Source organism: Sus scrofa, chromosome 14 (genome assembly GCF_000003025.6).
Source record: "Sus scrofa isolate TJ Tabasco breed Duroc chromosome 14, Sscrofa11.1, whole genome shotgun sequence".
Taxonomy (NCBI): domain Eukaryota; kingdom Metazoa; phylum Chordata; class Mammalia; order Artiodactyla; family Suidae; genus Sus; species Sus scrofa.
This window is the reverse complement of record NC_010456.5, coordinates 46,955,999-46,972,461: the sequence shown is the minus strand read 5'-3', so window position 1 is coordinate 46,972,461 and position 16,463 is coordinate 46,955,999. Positions and strand designations below refer to the sequence as shown.

Genomic DNA, 16,463 nt, shown 5'->3' with positions numbered 1-16,463 from the left:
GGCCTACGCCAGAGCCACAGCAATGCGGGATCCGAGCCGCGTCTGCAACCTACACCACAGCTCACGGCAACGCCGGATCCTTAACCCACTGAGCAAGGCCAGGGATTGAACCCGAAACCCCATGGTTCCTAGTCGGATTCGTTAACCACTGCGCCACGACGGGAACTCCAAGAGTCTGTAAATTATGATGGAATCTGTTTACAGACTAAATTTTTTTTTTTTTTTTTGGTCTTTTTGCCATTTCTTGGGCCGCTCCCGCAGCATATGGAGGTTCCCAGGCTGGGGGTCGAATCGGAGCTGCAGCTGCCGGTCTATGCCAGAGCCACAGCAACGCGGGATCAGAGCTGTGTCTGCGACCTACATACACCACAGCTCACGGCAACACCAGATCCTTAACCCACTGAGCAAGTGCAGGGATCGAACCCGCAACCCCATGGTTCTTAGTCGGATTCGTTAACCACCGCGCCACGACAGGAACTCCAGTTTTTAAGAGCAAAACTGTACCATGTTCAACTAAGAAAACCAGAATTACAACCACTAGTTAGTGGATATTTCTGCACATGCTATTTAACACAATTCCAACAATTCTTTAAATTGCCTCAAAGAAAAAAAAAGTCCTAATGTACAAAACTTAGTATTAGGGTTTTAATCTTAATCATTAAACCCTAATACTCTAGCACTGTGGTTCTCAAAGTGTGGTCTGTAGATTCTGAGACCCTTTCAGGGCCTGAGGTCAAAACCACAGTCACAATAATACCAAGATATTATTTGCCATTTTTCACTGTATTGACATTTCATATCAAAAAGCAAACTGACTTGGTGGGTAAAACTGCTGGCACTTTAGCACAATCAAGGCAATAGCACTTGATAAAGCAGGGGGGGAAAATTTTATTAAATTTTGATCCATGAGTCTTTAAAAAAAAAAAAAAAGAAGAAGAAGAAGAAAAAATACACAGGAAACTCTTCTGTTTCACAATGAAGTACAATGATTGTCCCAAGGTAAAGTACTTGTGCAACTATTTCAGTTACGAGCTGACCTAGCCACTTTTTTTCCCCACTGAGTACCATTTTTAATTGAAAGAATAACTGACAGACTACGGTAATTCAGACTTAAGCACCTAGCAGATCTTTTCTCCAAACATTAGCTGCCAATGATAAAGCTTTTATGGAAAAATTAGAATTTTGGAAAGCCTATCATCTGCCACCATGAACTTTACAGCACCCACAGTGTATGGAATTTCCCAGGCTAGGAGTCAACTCAGAGCTGCAGGTAACGGCCTACACCACAGCTTATAGCAACGCCAGATCCTTAACCCACTGAGCGAGGCCAGGGATTGAATCCACATCCTCATGGATATTAGTCAGGCTTGTTACCACTGAGCCACAACAGCAGTTGGTGTGTTTTAGAAAGGGTGATATGACATGGCTTGGAGCCTCTAAAAAACATAATTTAGGGAGTTTCCGTCATGGCGCAGCAGAAACAAATCCAACTAGGAACCATGAGGTTGCAGGTTTGATCCCTGGCCTCATTCAGTGGGTTAAGGATCCAGCCTTGCCATGAGCTGTGGTATAGAACACAGATGCGGCTCGGATCTGGCATTGTTGTGGCTGTGGTGTACGCTGGCATCTACAACTCTGATTAGACTCCTAGCCTGGGACCCTCTATATGCTGCCATGGGTACAGCCCTAAAAAGACAAAAATACACACACACACACACATATATATATATAATTGAGGGTGTACAAAGAATGGATCTACTCCTATAAATACCAAAGTAACTTGTTAGATGAATACTTGCGTATCAATCTATTCAATTTTATTCCCTTCCACTCATTTCCTCTAAAGTCAATGATAGGGTGGAAGAATAAGGGACACAGTCATATCTGAAAGGAATTTATGTTTTCTATGAGTATTAGAATTGATTACAAAGAAAAACAGCTAATTCCCTTAAGAGGTACTTCTTGACTTAAAAGAACACTGAGTATAGACTTACACATAACTAAAGAGAAAAGATAGGAGAAACCTTGAATTAGGAATATTTTTTTCGTAAGTCAATATGGGATAGGCAGGAAACATTATGAAATAGGGAAAAGCTTCTTAAAATCATGACATAAAAGTACACTATAAACATGCCTTCTCAGCATCACATTTAACTCTTTAAACTTACATAAATATATAGGCCCTAAACTTTTATTTTCTACAAGATCATCTTGAGAGGTACCCATTTTTATTTATTTATTTATTTATTTTGGTCTTTTTAGGGCTGAAACACAACATATGGAGGTTCTCAGGCTAAGGGTCGAATTGGAGCTATAGCCACTAGCTACAGCAACATGGGATCCGAACCATGTCTGCGACCTATACCACAGCTCTCGGCAATGCCAGGATCCTTAACCCACTGAGCAAGGTCAAGGATTGAACCCCTGTCCTCTTGGATACTAGTAGGGTTCATTAACCACTGAGCCACAACAGGAACTCCCCCCAATATTTAAGTCATTCCCTGACTAGATTTTTAGTGACTTCTAAACAGCATAAAACTTAAACAGTATAGCAGACTTTAAAAAGCAAAAACAAAAAAACTCAGAGAAGTCATTTACCAATTCATTCTTGCTGGCACATTCACCTGGGTGTTAATCCAGGCCAATGTACATAACCCAAGTAGCCAATGAAAACTGAAGACAGAATGATTTTCAACATAAGAGAACCGAAAATCAGGCCAGCAAGAAAAAAAGCATCAAGGGATACTTTTTATAGTAAATAAAATAAATGCTTTTTAAAAAGCTCTCAGTTCATATTACCTGTTAAGGCTTCTGAATTAATTTTCTCCCTTGTACATAAAAATGCATTTAACCCCCAGGATTAGGATGAACTATTCACTGACTTTCCAAGAAGAATGGTAAAAAACATTACTTGAATCAACTGGTTACTTTATTACAATTGCTGGGTTTCATAGGTAAAAGGGAGGCCAAACTGGAGAGAGCTGACAAAGGAGGAGTTGGAAGAAAACAAAAGGCAATGAAGAAAAAGTCTGGCAAAGTCTAGCATGTGATAGCCTGAATAAGAGACTTGAAAACAAATTTCTCCCTAGGCTAGCTATAAGCAGAAATTTATTAGTACTAGAAAATGTATTCCACATGGTCAATGTCCTGGTATTGCTTGAGGAACACCAGGCATTGTGGAATCTGGTACTTCTTAATCTCCACCAGCTAAGGTCAGTGGGGTCACCCATAAAATCTTGAAAAGGGATCAGTCACCACAGTTCCAGGCTAACTCATTAAACTATGCAGCTAAAAGAAATAAGTCTATACCTCAGATGGGGAAATTAACATTAGATATAAAGATCATGGGAAGTAGAGGCTGATCAGTGGCAATGCCTACAAACTAAATTTATATATAGCATACCTGAATAAAAAACAACTCTTGAGAGTTCCCTTGAGCAACAGATTAAGGATTTGGTGTTGTCACTAAATCGGTGCAGTGGGATGGGTTCAATCCCTGGCCTGGGAACTTCCACATGTTGCTGTGGGCATGGCCAAAAACAAAAAGCAAACAACTACCACCAAAAAAACCCTACTCCTAAGTGTGAAATGTGTAGGAACATTTGATAAATGTACAAATGATGCTGTGAGCCACACGGGAAGTCCAATAAATGTACAAATGGTATACATTTACATCAGTCCCACTGTCAATCTCAGTTATCATTCTTAAGACTGGTATTAAAGGCCATCAAAAATAAAAATTTCCTTGATACAATGCTTGTGATTTGTTTCAAAATAATCCAAAGAGGTAGGGGTGAGGGAGTGAAATGAAACAAGTATGGCCACGAATTGATTATTACTGTAGCTGGATGATGCATGCATGAAAGTTCATTATACTATTCTCAATTTGCATTGGCTTAAGATTTTCCATATTGAAATACAAAAAGATTTTCCTATAAAAGCATTTTCCTAATGTTTATTAACCTTCAAAAAAAGACTTTAATCTCATTTAAAAACCTTTACAAATATGAAAGAATGTTATTCAAATTAGTACAGAGGTATTTACTTTAAGAAAGAAAAAGCAAATTCAGTGCTCCTGAATTCCTATACCAAAAAATAAGAATGACATATGACCAAAATGCTAAAACAACAGAATATATTAATTAATATTAAATCAATGGCTCAACAACTTGCAAAATGTTATGTAGCTAGTAAAAAAAAATAGGAATTGGAGTTCTCATTGTGGCTCAGCAGGTTAAGGACCTGAAGTAGTCTCTGTAAGAATGTGGGCTTGATCCCTGGTCTCACACAGAAGGTTAAGGATCTGGAACTGCCACAAGCTGCAGCATAGTGACAGATGCAGCTCGGATCTGGTGCTGCCATGGCTGTAGTGTAGGCACCAGCTGCAGCTCCAATTCAACCCCTTGCCTAGAAACTTCCATATGCCACAATTATAGTCATGGGGGAAAAAAATTAGGAATCCAATGAGTCAACAAGGGAAAATGTTTAATTCATTTAGAGGAATTTTATTAATTCCAACTAAATAAAATATACATATGAACATAAACTAGTTAGAAAGGAATATAATCATGGGTTTTGGTGGAAGAATTATGAGTACCTGTAATGCTGCTTTATGAAAGATTTAAAAAAAAAAAAAAAAAAAAAGACACATGGCCATACTGTTTCTGAGCTATTGCACATAGAACTATCTCCAGAGTGCACTAGCAAAACTGTCTGCAGGGCACCAGACACCTCAGTAGCATCAAAATGAGGACTACATGGTTATAGCTATGCAGTATACAATTAAGGACAATCCCTCAGTTTAGAACAGGGATACTTTCATAAGCCTATCATTTGGTATTCATTAGCACTGGCATATACACCATATATATATTAGGCAAACATCGTGTGTGTGTGTGTCTGTCTGTCTTTCCAGGACCACACCCACACACAACTTTCTGGTGTATTCTATACCCCAAACATTGAGGAGCTTTTTTGCTTTTTAGGACCACACTCTCAACATGTGGAGGTTCCCGGCTAGGGGTCGAATCAGAAATGTAGCTGCTGGCCTACAGCAGAGCCATAGCAATGCAGGATTTGAGCCACATCTGCAACGTACACCACAGCTCACTGAGCAAGGCCAAGGATTGAACCTGTGTCCTCATGGATACTAGTTGAGTTCATTAATCACTAAGCCAAGATGGGAACTCCTAGGCAAACATTTTTAACTCATTAAAAACTTGTGAAAAGCAATAAAATAAAATATAGTCTCAAGAATAATATTAAGAGTTCCTCAGAGTTCCCCTTGTGGCACAGCAGAATGAATGTGACTAGTAGCCATGAGGTTGCAGGTTCGATCCCTGGCCTCAATCAGTGGGTTCAGGATCCGGCATTGCCGTGAGCTGTGGTGTAGGCCAGCAGCTGTAGCTCCAATTCAACCCCTAGCCTGGGAACCTCCGTATGTCGAGAGTGTGGCCCTAAAAATCAAGAAAGTTCCTCAATGTTTGGGGTATAGAATACACCAGAAAGTTGTTATGCCCACAAACTAAAAAAACACTGGCAAAGATTTAAGATGCAAGTATTTACCTTTCTCTTCACTTTAACACTTCTGCACAACTAGTTTTTCTACTTTTATTTTGTTTTTTAGTTTTGAAAAGCATTTTCCACCCACGTCCCTAATGAAGCATGAAATTAACAAGGCCTTTTCAATTCCTTCCTGTGCCAGCATGAAACAGTTTTGGACCTAGAAAACATCACCAAGGTAGAAGCAAGACAATATCACAGAGGACCATTTCTTTTTTTAAACCTTAAAGTACTATTTACATATTCTCAGGATTGACAGAAATGTGGCTGGCTCATTGCTCCATCTTCTGTGCCTGAACTGGGTCCTAAATGGCCTATAAGCCACTAAAATGTCCATGATATGCTTTTTAGTCACAGACATTGGCAGAGGATGTGCAAAGCTACTTCACCTTCTCTGGGGTAAAAATGTTGCCTTAAAAAGATAGAAGAGGGGAGTTCCTGTCATGGCTCAGTGGTTAACAAACCTGACCAGTATCCTTGAGGACTCGGGTCTGATTCCTGGCCTTGCTCAGTAGGTTGAGGACCTGGTATTGCCGTGAGCTGGGGCACAGGCCGGCAGCTACAATTCCGAATTGACCCCCAGGCTGAGAACCTCCATATGCTGTGGGTACCTTCCTAAAAAGATTCCCCACCTTCCAAAAAAAAAAGAGAGAGAGAGAAGAGATAGTAGGGAATTGTTTCTTTCCAAACAGGTATATTCATAGAGTATGTGTATAAACTATAAATTCATAAAGAGTATGTGTATTACTGTATCATAATTCTCTTATATACAATAAAACACACACACATACACAGCTAAAGCAAGAGAGAGAAAGAAAAGTTTTTAACTGTATCTTGCTTCCTAGAAAAGGAATAAGAGATCTAGAGTCCAAGAAACACGGTTGTAGTCTTGACTCGAAGTAGTCTAACTCAAAGGTTTAAAGTTAATAGAAGTGAAGCTAATCTAAGATAACAGAACACTCAATTTTTACTAAGTAAATAAAAAAGAGAAAGAATGAACCTAGAAACTATCATACCATGTGAAGTTAGACAGTGAAAGACAAATATCATATGATATAATCTATATATGTGGAATCTTTAAAAAAAAAAAAAATGAACTTTTTTGCAGAAAAGCACAGACTCACAGGCTTTGAAAAACTTGTGGTTACCAAAGGGGACAGGTTGGGGTTGAGTGGGAGGGATAGACTGGGGATTTGGGATTGGCAATATGCACACTGAGGTATATGGAACATCTGGCCAACAGGGACCTGCTGTATAGCACAGAGAACTCTCCACCCAGTATTCTATGATAATCTATATGGGAAAAGATTCTGAGAGAGAATGGATATGTGTATATGCATGACTAGGTCACTTTGTTTTGTACAGCAGAAATTATCACAACCTGTAATTTAACTATACGTCAATAAAACTTTAAAAGTTCTGGGAAAGAAAAAAATGAAGTAATTTCTTAAAAAAATCAAAATGGGTATTATTATATCTTATATATACTAGTATCCACTTAATTGTCAGGATAGAGTTCAAGTCCAATTTTCTTGTTATTTCTTTGTACTTACCATGACAAGAGGCCCAGATTAGGAGGCGAGATCCTCACTCCTTCTTCAATATCTTGGCAAGGCTTTTCTTTCCTTTATGCTTGGATCTTAAACATGAAAAAGAAAAAAAGATGGGGGAAAAAAAAAAAAAGGACAAAATTAACAATTTTCTACCTATTTGGCCACACTCTAATTAAAGGAACTGCATATACAAGGACCTAAAGATCTGATGAGAGTCAGTCAAGAAAGAGATGAAGTAGTCAAATATAAACTCCCTATAATTCCTTTGTGAAAATCCTCCTGATCTTAACCTATGAAGCCAAAAAACAGTAAAATCCCATATCCCTAATGTTGATAGTAATACAAAAAATATTATAAACCTTAGATGAAAATAATACTGCAATAATTAAAACCAACCTGCAAATGCAAAAACAGTATTCCTGTATATTACAGAATGTTTTTGTGGTTATCTGTAAATTCAAAATGGAGCTCATCTGTGGGAACCAAACTGGCTTAGTAAACAAAATATGAATAAAATTGTGTTATGCTCACTGAAAACTCACGTAACCTGCACTAATACCTTTACCTGGTTTTTAAAAACAACTGTAAGAGCAGGGGAGGAATATCTAACTAGAAACTCAAAGACAGACTAGTAAGGGAACTAACATCTTTAATAAGTAGCTTTCTTTAAAAAAAAAAAAAAAAAAGAGGGAAAAAATAGACCCATTTTAGGGAGTTCCTGTGGTGGCTCAGAGGAAACGAATCTGATTAGTATCCTGTGGATGCAGGTTTGATCCCTAGCCTTGCTAAGTGGGTCAGGGATCCAGCGTTGACATTGAGCTGTGATGTAGGTCACAGACGTGGCTTGGATCTGGCATTGCTGAGGCTATGGTATAGGCCGGTAGCTATAGCTCCAATGTGACCCCTAGCCTGGGAACTTCCATATGCCGCAGGTACCACTCTAAAAAGCAAAGCAAAACAAGCAAGAAAGAAAGAACGAAAGAACGAAAAGAACGAAAGAACGAAAGAACGGAAAGAAGGAAACGAACGAAACGAACGAAAGAACAAAAGAACAAACGAACCAAAGAAGGAAAGAAAGAAGAACAAATGAACGAAAGAACGATCAAAAGAAAGAACAAAAGAAACGAACGAACGAAAGAAAAATAGACCCGTTTCAAAATTGGCACGAGGTTCTGGCGTTGTCACTGCTCAGGTCGCTGCTGTGGAACAGGTTTGGTCCTTGGCCAAGGAGCGTGCCACAGGCAAAGCCAAAAAGAAAAAAATCTGTTTCACACAAAGCCACCATTTCTAGTTTGCTAAACCCATGAATATAAAATATTTTAAGCAGTCTTGGACTCAATATTCAAAGTAAACTATGACCAGTAAAAGTGAGGAAACAGAGGACATCTAGAAATAGCAGGGCCTGAACACATGGAGCCTGCATAGTTGTGAGCAGAAGAGTAATGAGATGACTTATTTTAAAGGATGGCTCTGGCTGTAGGGTGACTATATTGTTGGGGATGCTGAGGGGGCACAGAAGGAAACAGGAAGACCTGTTAGAAGGAAACAATCACAAGATAATAGCTATGGAAAGGTGAGACATTGCTGGATTCTAGATATATTTTGACATTACCTATGGGATTTGAGCTAATGAATTCGATAAAAGAAGTCACTTTTTAGCCTCAGCAACTAGAAGCAAGGATTTTCCATTTCTGATGAGGTAAGATCATTAAGCAAAATGGATTCCCCACTCTGTGCAGAGACGAAGAAGATGAGGAACAGAGATTCAAAGGTTCTGTTTTAGACACGTTATGTGTGTGATGCCTATCAGACAGCCATCTGAAGATACCAAGTACAGAGCTGAATAAACCATCCTGGAAATGAAGACCATGGAAGCTGGAAATAATAACATAAATGTGGGAGACATCAGTGGGTAGACGGCATTAAAGCTAGTTAATTCAGGAGCAAGTATAGACAGAGAAGCTAAGATCAAGGATGGTGGTTTGTGGTACTCTTGTTTAGGAATTAAAAGGATGAGGAAGAACTAAGTGACTCCAAAACAAAGCAAGCCAGAGTCATCAGTCTTACCATTCTTCAAATCTTGTCTTTTTGATATGATTTAGCTCAAGAACACAGATCAACACAGAATCATCTCATTTGTTCATTTCAAAAAGTATCTGTGGAGTTCCCGTCGTGGCGCAGTGGTTAATGAATCCGACTAGGAACCATGAGGTTGCGGGTTCGGTCCTTGCCCTTGCTCAGTGGGTTAACGATCCAGCGTTGCCGTGAGCTGTGGTGTAGGTTGCAGATGCGGCTCAGATCCCGCGTTGCTGTGGCTCTGGTGTAGGCCGGTGGCTACAGCTCCGATTGGACCCCTAGCCTGGGAACCTCCATATGCCGCGCGATCGGCCCAAGAAATAGCAACAACAACAACAACAACAAAAAGACAAAAGACAAAAAAAAAAAAACAAAACACCAAAAAGTATCTGTTCAACATCTATTAAATCCCAGGAACTGCTCTAGATTTGGGGGAGAACTGTGACCAGAAAGTCACAGAGCTTAATTTTACTGCCTGCCTTCCCCAGTAGAAACAAACAAAGAAACATGTTCATTTCAGGTAGCTAGTAAATGTTACAAAGAAAATAAAGCAGGGTTTAGGAATAAGGAGTAACAAAGAAGTGCTGTTTTAGATGGGGTAGCAATGGTATGTAAAGACCTGTTGAAATTAAAATAGAGAGGAGGAAAAGCAAAGAAATTATTCCTGAGGATATGAACTTACTAGAAAAAAAAATTTTTTTGTCTTTTTAGGGCTAGAGAAAAATACTATAAAGATCACTTTAAAAGAAACACACCTAACTGGATGAATTGTTTTTTAACTGTCCTAATGTGCAATGCGGGATCCCAGTCTTGTCTATGACCTATGCTGCACCTTGCAGCCATGATGGATCCTTAACCCACTGAGCAAAGCGAGGAATTGAACCCTGATGGATGCTAGTCAGGTTTGTTACTGCTGAGCCACAACAGGAACTCCCACTTCAGTCCCTTTTTATTTTTGGCTGCTCCTGGGGCATACTGAAATTCCCAGGCCAGGGACTGAATCCAAGCCATAGTTGTGACCTACACCACAGCTGTGGTAATGCCAGATCCTTAACCCACTGCAGCATAGTGGAAACTCCCAAATCTACTTCTTTTGAGTTATTCGAAATATAGCAGTTTGAATAGGTATATGATACTATCATTAGACATTTTATCTTTTCCCCCCATTTTTATGGCCACACCTGTGACATATGGAGTTCCCAAGCTAGGGGTCAAATCAGACTGTAGGTATGGGCCTACACCACAGTCAGACCAGATACAAGTCGCATCTGTGACTATGCCATGGTTTGTGGCAACAACGGATCTTTAACCCACTGAGTGAGGCCAGGGATCAAACCTGTATCCTCATGGATACTAGTCAGGTTCTTAACCCTCTAAGCCACAATGGCAACTCCTAGACATTTGATTCTACACGTTTTTCCTCAATTAATGTATCAAATTTCTTGTGTCAGTACATACTTCACAGGGCAATTCAGTATTCCAATATTTCAATACACCATAATTTAACAATTCATCCATTGCTGAGACGCTGAGGTTATTTCCATTTTTCCTACTACCACCAAAAAAAAAAAAAAAAAAAAAGCTACAATAACCATCCATGGCCACCTCTGCACAAGTCACTATTTCTGCAGCCCTGATTCTTAAAAAGAAATTTACTAGGTGAAAAGATACACAGCACACTTGAGAGGGGTGGAGGGATCATTGCTGTCAAAGATTACAAATATTCATTCTATTTATTAAAATGTAATTCACCAACAGTTAACTAGTTAGGAGTTCTAATATTCTATAATTTTAAAAAGTTAAAAATAAAAATGCACATAAGCATTATTTGTTCTAATTCTGAAGCATGTTTGTACATGTACAGGTACAATCATTGTTAACAATTGTTACCTCTCTAAGAAAGAAAGCAGAAGTAGGGGACTTTTCAGTTGTTATACTTTTAGAATTACTTTACCCTTGGAGTTCCCATCGTGGTGCAGTGGTTAACGAATCCGACTAGGAACCATGAGGTTGCAGGTTCGAGCCCTGGCCTTGCTAATGGGTTAAGAATTCAGCGTTGCCATGAGCTGCCGTATAGGTCACAGACACGGCTTGGATCTGGCATTGCTGTGGCTCTGGCTTAGGCCGGCGGCTACAGCTCCGATTTGACCCCTAGCCTGGGAACCTCCATGTGCCGCAGGAGCGGCCCTAGAAAAGGGAAAAAGACAAAAAAAAAAAAAAAAAAAGAATTACTTTACCCTTGTAATTAGGAAAATAAACTTTTATAAAAAGATATTTTGAAAAAGGAAATTCAAAATAACATTGCATAAAAGCTTTTCACTTATAACCTAAGAGTGAGTTCCCGCTGTGGCACAATAGGATCGTGGCATCTTGGAGCAAAGGGACACAGGTCCAATCCCCAGTGGGTTAAGGATCCAGCATTGCCACCACTGCGGCTTGGATCTGCTCCCTGGCCCAGGACCTCCATATGCTGCAGGGCAGCCAAAAGAAAAAACACCTAAGGCTAGAGTGTAAACATAATAACCTCAGTCAGAAAACCATCAAGGATATACAGCAACGGCTCCAAAGACAGGAAAAGTATGAGTCCTGAATCTGCCATGTACTAAACTCTATGAACTCTAGAGGGTCATATGCTACTACTTGACCCTTTACTACTTCAATATATACTTTATAAGAACAAAAATAATCTCATATAACCACAGAACTAGTTTTCAAATTCAAAAAATTTAACACTGACATAGTACTTCAATCTCCTTTTTATATTCCAATTTGGCCAACTGACCCAATTACACCCGTAATAGAAAATTTTTTTTCCTCTATAAAAGATCCAGTCTAGGATCACAATGGATCTAGCTGTCATCTCTCAAATTAGTTTTTTAATCTGAATGCATATTAATTCCAATAAAATGTTTTCTGGAATCAAAATTAATAATCTAACATCTTTCCCTCCAAACCCAGACCATGTTTCTTCAGATAACATAACACTTCTTTCTATTTCGCAAATTTGTCTTAGATGTCTTCTCTAAAGTTAGTAATGATTCTAAAGAATCTGTAAAAATTAAACACTGAAGAATCAAGTAATACCTAGGATTACATTTCCTTCTCTAAAGGTCTAATACACAATCCACTAGGCCAAATGAAGGATAAATTCTTACTGAAGCAGAGTCAAAATGATTTCTCTTTTGTTAACATATGTATGAGAATTTGACAACTGGGATCTTCAGGCTTTGCTAGGCTCCATCATGTGACTTTTCACAAGTCAGAACAACTCCATGGATGTGACTTCTGAAAAATCTTTACAAAAGTGAAACATTTATTTTCCTACTTAACATGGAACCTCACCTTTCAGGCACCTGTTAGCAAGAAATTATGCAATTCCTAACTCCATAACTAAAACTCACACCTGCAAACAATAACTCAGCTGAAAGAGATACTGACAAACCTGGACTACAAGAATAAGACTAGAAGTTCCCTGATGGCTGAGCAGGTTAAGAATCTGACACTGGGAGTTCCCATCGTGGCTCAGTGGTTAACGAATCTGACTAGGAACCATGAGGTTGCAGGTTCGATCCCTAGCCTTGCTCAGTGGGTTAAGGATCCAGCGTTGCCGTGAGCTGTGGTGTAGGTTGCAGACACAGCTCGGATCCCACGTTGCTGTGGCTGTGGCGTAGGCCGGTGGCTACAGCTCCAATTCAACCCCTAGCCTGGGAACCCCCATATGCTGCAGGAAAGTGGCCCAAGAAATGGCAAAAAGACAAAAAAAAAAAAAAAAAAAAAAAAAAAAAAGAATCTGACAGTGTCACAGCTGTGGCTCTGGTTATTGCTATGGCACAGTTTCAATCCCTGGCCCAGGGACTTCCACATGCTGAGGGTCCAGCCAAAAAAAACCCCCGAAACCCAGATTATATGTTCTCCATGAGTCTTCTCCTACACACTAAGGAAAAACACAATATCCTGGATTAACAAGATGGTAACTAATCTCTACCTACTAGAACCACAGACTCTAATCATTCTCCCTTAGTCTTTCCAAACACACAAAATAAAAACAAAAATCCTAATTAAAATGAAATTATACTGAGAAGACACTGGTATCTCAGGACTCAGGGGATGCTTGTATGAACAAAAAATTCAAATACAAAGATAGTTCTTGCCTTCAAAGTATTCACAATACTGTGAAGTGAGAAGCATAACTAATAAGGCAGATATGAAATGTAGAAATATAATTCCATGGGGAGGCAAAAGACAGATAAATGGATTCTTATCTGGGCATTCAAGGAAGGCTTTATGGAACACTAGAGCTTTTAATGGCTGAACCAGCCAGACTGAGACGAAGGAGAAATATGAACAGTACAAGCAAAGAATGAGACACACAGACAGACACAAAAAAAGGGCAAAATACTGGATAGTGTTTGAGGGACAGCAAGCAGGTCGGTGTGCCTACAGCAAAAGATGCTCTAGGTATATGGAGTAAATGGGTACCTAATTGCAGGAAATGTGTTTAAAGCCCATTTGTAAAGAGCCTAAAATGCCACGCTAAGGAGCTTGTTCCTTATTCTGGAAGCAATGACAAGCTAAAGATTCTGAACAAGAGAACGATTTGGATTGAGAAACTTAAAAGCCAAAGCAACAACTTCTCTTTTCAATAAATTTAGATGATAATTTCCTAAACTAAACAAGTGGCAGAAACAACAGGCAATATTAAAGACTTAGGGAGTAACAGATCCGCACAGGTCTACGTAAAGGAAGAAAGGACATGGATTAACATTCACACTGGGGACAGGACTAACAAATCTTTCAGAATTTACTTTCTAATTCGATGTCACATTAGTACCATTAAGTGCAGTAATGAGGCCTTGATTTTCACACGGATTTAACAATAAAACTCAAAATAAGAATTAAGTTTCAATTTAAAGAACTCCATCATGTTAAAAATAATTTTAAACAAAAGATTAGGGCTACAACTCATTTAACCTTAAATACAAGTTTCTAAGCACAGATATATTATACTATGGCATAATTATATATGGTAAAAATAATCTAGCTTGAATCCTAGTGGAAAAAAAAACCACACCAAATTTAGCAATTTAACATTAAAGTGACTATTCAAGAGTTCATCTAAAAATGTCTGCCAACAAATAGGCCCCCCAAAGTAATCTGTACATTATCTTTTGACGCCTCAAAACAGCAGAGAGTAGTACAGGATAGGGAGTGGGGGGACAAACTTACCCTCAAGTTTGTCCCAATAACTTTTTCTACTCGAGTATTTCACAAGAAAATCTGCAAAAGAAAAACCAGTTTTACAATGACAAATATCCTAAGTATCAAGTTAAACCACTTAGATCTCCCCACAGAACTACAAGTTGGAATGCCATACCAACACATTATTTTTTTTAATGGTTACAAAATGAACTATTTAATCAACTACAGGTTTTAAGAGTGTTTAATTGTGCAAAATGGTCCATGTTAGGCCTTATTATGCCTTTAGAAATTGCCAAACTGTACAGACACAGCTTTCCAAGAACTTTTAAGGACTCCTCTTTAAAGGTTTTTCTCTATCAATCTAGCATCAGTTCTGATGGCTTCTCAAGTAAACTTCTGCCACTAAAGGAACAAGTACTTTTTAAAAAACTAAGAAGATCACAGATCTAGGCTTGGACTTACAGTTTAAGGTACTCTGTACACATAATTGGATTCTACCACAGCATCTTTTTTGTGTAAGGAAAAAAAAATTAAGAAAGACGGAATACAGTCTAAAAACACAGAATTCTTGTCGCAACTAGGCAACAATTTGACCTTTACAGAGATAAAAGACCTTATCAACTTGATTCCTTTGTAAGGACTTCTAGCTGTATTTGCAAAACAAATCATCCTTTTGAGCTGTTTACGTAGTGTGAAGTCACATATATGAACAAAACTGTACAAAACATCAAAGTCCTAAAATTTGTCAACACATCACATTATTCCCATAACCTCCAGAAAGATTTTTTTAAAACAAGTAGGAATCATAAACAGGGGAGGCTAGGGAGTTCCCGTCGTGGCGCAGTGGTTAACGAATCCGACTAGGAACCATGAGGTTGCGGGTTCGGTCCCTGCCCTTGCTCAGTGGGTTAACGATCCGGCGTTGCCGTGAGCTGTGGTGTAGGTTGCGGATGCGGCTCGGATCCCGCGTTGCTGTGGCTCTGGCGTAGGCCGGTGGCTACAGCTCCGATTCAACCCCTAGCCTGGGAACCTCCATATGCCGCGGGAGCGGCCCAAGAAATAGCAACAACAACAACAAAAAAAAGACAAAAGACAAAAAAAAAAAAAAAAAAAAAAAAGCTAAAAAAAAAAAAAAACAGGGGAGGCTAAATTTGCAATAATAAAGTGTTTTAACAACTTTACAAGAACCGTTTTTGACTCCCAGTAACTTTCAAATGTTTTAACCCACGCCATATTAACCACATGCTATATGGAAAAGGAAATAAAGCCATTCATAATCTGTGACTTCAGATACAAATAATTATTAGCATCAAGATTGGTCCTGTTAAGCTATTAAACAAGGTACTATACAATACAGCAGGAAAGTCCAGGGGTTTTAAATCTGTAGGAGCTTTTCTTGCTAGAGTATAATTTTTACTGAGTATTTGTACACTGAATGGAATAGTACTCAGCCATAAAAAAGATAAACTAATGCCATTTGGAGCAACATGGATGGAACTCTATATTCTCATACTAAGTGAAGTAAGCCAGAAAGAAAAAGACAAATACCGTATGATATCACTTATTTGTGGAATCTAAAATACGGCAAAGATGATCCTATCCACAAAACAAACAAATCACAGCCAAAGAGAGCAGACTTACGGTTCCCAGGAGGAGGGAGTGGGATGGATGGGCCGGTTTGGGGTTCTGGGATGCAAACTGTTATATTTGGAATGGATGGGCAATGGGGCCCCACTGTACAGCACAAGGGAACTGTATGTGACTGGGTCACTTTGCTGTACAACAGAAATTGAAGAAGCACTGTAAATCAACTATAATTTTTAAAAAATTTTTTAAATGAAATACATATTATAAAAATTTTACATTATACGTTTTCCTTTATGCTATAGTAAGGTTATTATTGATATTTTTAAATTACGTCTGTAGTTACATTATATCATCTGTAAATTTTTTTTAGGATAATAAAATATTCATTAAAAAGAACAGATACTGGGTCTCTTTGTCCTTAGCTGTTAAAAAAAAGAACCAGATAAATGGCATATATAAAGGCACACTCAAACTTAAGTATTTAAT

At 38.7% G+C, this 16,463-nt stretch overlaps 1 protein-coding gene across 11 annotated transcripts in view; it reads right to left on the bottom strand.

The window, feature by feature from the left end:
- The window catches only part of MTMR3 (myotubularin related protein 3), a 147,605-nt gene that overhangs the window by 50,120 nt on the left and 81,022 nt on the right, over nt 1–16,463 (bottom strand). For 10 of the 11 annotated variants that reach the window (XM_001926519.6, XM_005670799.3, XM_005670801.3 and 7 more), the window contains exons 2-3: nt 14,418–14,468; nt 7,116–7,201 (exon numbers count right to left, since the gene is read on the bottom strand). In XM_001926519.6, coding sequence (XP_001926554.3) covers nt 7,116–7,118 — 3 coding nt within the window. In that variant the 5' untranslated portion in view covers nt 7,119–7,201; nt 14,418–14,468. Of the gene's footprint in view, nt 1–7,115; nt 7,202–14,417; nt 14,472–16,463 lie in introns of those variants that run through there. The other variant, XM_021073098.1, reaches the window with a different exon arrangement.